At 40.1% G+C, this 5,273-nt stretch overlaps 1 protein-coding gene across 1 annotated transcript; it reads right to left on the bottom strand.

The window, feature by feature from the left end:
* Positions 1-3,320: 3,320 nt before the first annotated feature.
* On the bottom strand, positions 3,321-4,167 carry LOC122087411 (probable calcium-binding protein CML45). Its single transcript, XM_042656577.1, has one exon. The coding sequence runs from the start codon at positions 4,099-4,101 to the stop codon at positions 3,514-3,516; it is 588 nt and encodes a 195-aa protein (XP_042512511.1). The 5' UTR covers positions 4,102-4,167; the 3' UTR covers positions 3,321-3,513.
* Between the last annotated feature and the right edge of the window lie 1,106 nt (positions 4,168-5,273).

A 5,273-nucleotide genomic window follows, 5' to 3' on the forward strand; every position in this document is an offset into this window, starting at 1 on the left:
TACAGTGAATAAAAAGAGCATTGCCATACGAGTTTGTAAGAACCAAACAAAAAAATTATGGAAATGAACTTGGCAAACCAAGCTCATGGATCTTCTCTAAGGCCGTATAAGGCACACCATCAATGACTCATCTAATGAGGAAGATGAGGATATCTCAAAGATGGTTTCATCTAAAAAGAGACTACATTCCTATAAAAAAATTAAAACGGCTATTGACGGATTGTTGGCTCTAACAAATTCAATTGAGCAATAGGTGTAAAAGTTTCTTCATAGCTGACTTTTTCTCACCTAATCTCTCTGATGGTGAGCCCCCCACCTCCCCTCTTAACTATCCAGTGTCTCCACTCCTGACTCAAGCTCTCACTCCTGCCTTCCCTCAACCCTCTATTGGTTCTACTCAGCACTTCCTCTCCCCATGTCTCACTCTGAAGAACTTTCTTCTCTGGCGTGCTCAGATCATCCCATTTCTTTGGGGCTAGCACCTTCTGCGCTTTGTAGATGGAAATCATCCTTGTACCCTTGATCCTATGGTTGCAACCGAATGGCAGGACAAGATGTGATGCTCATGAGTTTGTCATTACATCACTCTCTGAGGTGGCCCTCCATATTATTGACAAACCCACTAGCAATGACATTTGGGATAGCCTTGATCCCACCTATGGCTCCACCTCTTTCACTCCCATTATGAATCTGTATCTCACCCTTTAGCACCTTGCTCAGTAACCTGAGGAATCTGTTACTCAGCTGCTAGGCATGCCAAATCTCTTTTAAATGAACTGGCTTCTGTTGGTTGACCTCTCTTCTTGGAGGATTTTAATTTGCACATATTTCACGCCCTTTGTTAGGAGCTGTAGGACATTGTCCCCACTTTCCTTGTTCGCTCGGATCCTATCTCATACACTGACCTGCACAATCTTCTTGTGAATCATGAGTTTTTGAGTGTCAATCTTCTCACTAAGTTGACGGTCTCCACTATTGAAGACCTATCTGTCGTAAACACTACTCAGAAGGAAGCCTCTTCCCCATCCTTCCTTAATCATGATAAAGGAAAGGGGCGCAATGAGGATGGGCATGGATGTGGCGGTCGTAGTCGTGGTGGCGGTCATGGTCGTGGCAACCTATGGTGCTCCATCTGCAATTGAACCAATCACACTACAACCACCTGCTTCTACAAACCCCACAACAACATCAACCCTCCCACTTACACCTATTACCGTAGCACCAATCTCCCTTCTGCCCATCATACCTACTCCACATCTGCCTACCACCACCAATCCGCCTCTCCTTCTCACTCCACCACCTTTTTCTCTCCCTTGGTACCCTGATATGGGGGCTTCCCATCATGTAGACCCCGACCTCCATTCCCTCTCCAACTACTCTGAGTAAGGGACTCAAAATCTCTCATGTTGGTTCCACTTCTCTTCCCTCCTACTCTTCTTCTCCTTTTCCTTTGTAATATTCTTCATGTTCCTGCTATTTCTGAACCATTTGTTTCTCTATAGAAGTCCTTTCATGATAATAACATGTTTTTTGAATTTCATACTTCTTGTTTTTTTGTCACGGATCATGTAACCAAGTCCACTCTTCTGTCCGGAACGAGTAAAGACAGCCTCTACTCCCTTTCTCCTACATCCTCGTCACGAGCAGTGATCCCTCTCAGTGACTTCTACTATTACTTAGCTTGCAAGTGAGTTTTCTATTAAAGATTTGGGGGATTAGCACTTCTTTTTGGGTATTAGGCCCCTTCTCATTCCAAGGGTCTTATAATTACCCAAATCAGATATATTTCTGATCTCTTGAAGAGGTCTGGTATGGTTTATTGCAAGTTTGTCTGTACTCCTATGGCTATCGTCCTCAAAAACTCTCTCCTCAAGGGATCAAAATCCTCTGTTTTTCCCATCCATGTTTTTCCTTGTTTTGCTACCTGCAGAACGTGACACGTGGACAATAAGGAGACCAACGGTCAAGATTGAGTGAGGATTATTACATCCGGTGCGTTGGTCTTAAAGTTGTCCACGTGTCGCGTTCTGCAGGTAGCAAAATAAGGAAAAACAGGGATGAGAAAAACAAAGGATTATTTTCCCTCCTCAAGGGGGTGCCCTCATGCAGGATCCCACACAATATTTTCTTTCATTTGGGTGTTGCAATATGTCACCCTTACTCGTCCCAATGTTTCTTTCCATTAATCGGGTTTGCCAATTCATGCACTCCCCATAGAAGATCATTGGGTTCTTGTTAAACAAATTCTTCGGCACCTCAAAAACACACATAACTATGGTCTCTTTATTGAACGATCCTCCAATTGCTCATATAGGCTTTTTTGGATGCCGACTGGGCTGGTAGTTGTGAAGACTGAAAATCAACATGAGGATATGCCATCCTCCTCGGCCCCAATCTTATTTCTTTGAATTCCTGAAAATAATGCATTGTGGCTCGCTCTTCTATTGAGTCAGAATACAAAGCACTTGTTGATGCCTCAACTGAGCTCTTTTGGTTAGAGTCTTTGTTCACTAATCTGGTTTTCCCCTACGTGGTCCCCCTATGCTTTTGGGTGACAACATATGGGCCACTTACTTGTCTGCAAATCCAGAATTTCACACTCGAACGAAGCACGTGGAGATAGCTTTTCACCTTGTTCGGGATCGCATTGCCAAGTGTCAAATCAGTGTCCAGTTCATCTCCACCACTGATCAGTTGGCTGATATCCTTACCAAACTTTATCAATGAAAAAATTCCAGTTTTTAAGGGACAACCTTAAGATTCGGAGTCCTGATCCTTCACCTTGAGAGGATGTATTGATGTATATAGAGTATTCCTTCTTTGACAACTCAATATGTTCATATTGCATGTATCCCTTATCTTTAGAAAAAATCCTTTGTAATCTAAACTATCTCTAGATGTGTAATTGGCTAGGGTTACTATCTCTTGTATATCTATTTACATTCTCCATGACTATAAATCAATATAAAAAATTAATATACATTCTGTATTAACTATGTATATGTGTTGCCAATGATATGCAAAGTTCAATACTCGACAGGGACACACTTTTCAATTGGACAATTAAAATACACTTAGGTTCCTGATGCCTATGGTTACAGTTGTTTTATGCATGTTTGACACTTTGACGTTTGTGCGTGTGTGGAGACTCGAATGGCCTTATCCATTCCTAAAAACAGATCCAATAACTACTTGCCATGTACGGCCCATTTGCAACAAAACAAGAAGGCCCAACAATTGTGCATTATTCAAGCTCCAAATTCCAAAGAATAAATTTTATTTTATTAAAAAAAAAAAAAAAAAAAACCAGATGTCCAAAACTTGTTATCAATATTTTTTAACAGAATTCCTATTGGCCCATGGGCCAACTTGGATGACAGCCCAAAATTTAAAAGAAAGAGAGCAATGATCTGCTTTTGTAGTTTGTGTTTGATTGGGAGCCCATAAATAGCACCACAGAGGAGCTTTTGCAATAAATCCAATTAAGTTTCAGAAATTCGTTAAACTCAAAATTCACCCATGCCTTTGCATTAACTGGAAGCTGTTCTCCATAAGTTTCAGAAATTCGTTGAAATCTATCCTTCCATCTTTGTTTGTGTCAAAGTTTTCCATCATTCTCTTGCATTCCTCCATCTTGAATCCTCCCCTGCACAAACCCAAACAGTAAAGAACTCTCTGTAACTCCATTGCATCTATGAATCCATCTCTGTTCTGATCAAACACATCAAATGCGTCCTTCACCTCCTCCAAGCTTGGCTCCTCATCTTCAAACAAAACTGAAAACTCCTCACATCCTAATCTTTCTTGAACTGTCTCATCATTAGGGTTACAAAAAATTCCCAACTTCTCCATCACCACCTCCATATCTTTTCTGCTTAGCTTCCCATCTTTATCTCCTTTATCTTCCCAAAAGGACTGCTTGCTTGCTAGTTGATTAGGACAGTGATTTTTTTCACAGATTCCAAAGCCATGTTTGAGTTGGAGAAGATATAGAAAACTTGAATATGGCATCTGAAATACCCAGTTGAGAATTCGGTGAAATATTGGGATTCCAACAAATCTAGCTACTGGAAGAGAAGTTGAGATGGTTTTAATTTCCATTGCCAGTTGGAATAGATTGCAGAGGAAGAGAGAAAACTAGGGAAAGGAGTAACAAGAGAAAATGAGAAGCTGGTTCAGATAACAATGTTAGAATATAGGAGGGAATTAGTTATATATACTTGGGAGTTGGGACATGAAATTATTCAGTTAGCTCTTTTTCTTGGGTGGATAGGGGGGTGGGGGGAAGGTACATATGTGACTTGTGTGGAAAGTAGAAAGAAAGAAAAAGTGTCCGGAACGTCACCTAATTGTCCCACGTCCAGCAATTTCTCTGACATTGGCAACAAAAGAGAGAGAGAGAGAGAGAGAGGTCGTTTAATTTCTGCTTGGTCTTCAAGTGTTTTCCTTGAATATGTTGTTTTGGTCTTTCCATGACAAAACACACCTGAAGCTTCTTAGAAATAGAAGAGAAAGGTATGGGAAGGGGATTTTTGTTCCTACCGAGGTTGCATGAATTTTCTTGTTCTTTGAGTTTATGGTCAAAGAAATAGAATAATTCACATCTTTTTTGTTTTATAAATATCCTCCTAAAGGTTTTTTTTTTCTAGATTTTTCTTGCATCACAAACACATGGGGCATAAAATGACCACGCTACCCCTCTGGGGGTGTGCACCATTGTGTCTGGACGTAGGGACAGCTCTTGATAGAAAATACCTATCCTTTTCTAAATGTTTTACGAGATTCCATCTTTTTTTGTTGAACCCGAGTAGCATGAAAGTTCTTTCAACTTAAGTTTATATAGTTAAAGAAATGAAATAATTCAGTTCCATGGGAAAAGCCCAGGTAACAGGATAGTTCCTACAACTAAGTTCATTGTCAAAGTAATGAAATAATTCACTTCTATGGAAAAACCCAAGTTATAGAAAAGTTCATAACCAAAGAAGTAGAATAAGTCACCTTCCACAGTGAAGCTACAAGAAAAATATTGCTGTGGTCCCTAAAAACCAGTATATACTCCGGATGTTCATGAAGACTGGATTTTGATTAAAATGTAGTCAAGATGATATTAATGCTCCACCTTGTCATAGTTGCTGACACTCGGTCATGATGATCACATAGAAAATACTTCCAAATTCTATCAAAAGAAAAAGGGAAAACACTTCCAATAAAGGATGCAACAACGCAGAACATACATAAGTGCCAGTAGTGAAAGTTGGTCTTTTGTGGTAGAT

The sequence above is a fragment of the Macadamia integrifolia genome, chromosome 1 (genome assembly GCF_013358625.1).
Source record: "Macadamia integrifolia cultivar HAES 741 chromosome 1, SCU_Mint_v3, whole genome shotgun sequence".
Taxonomy (NCBI): Eukaryota; Viridiplantae; Streptophyta; class Magnoliopsida; order Proteales; family Proteaceae; genus Macadamia; species Macadamia integrifolia.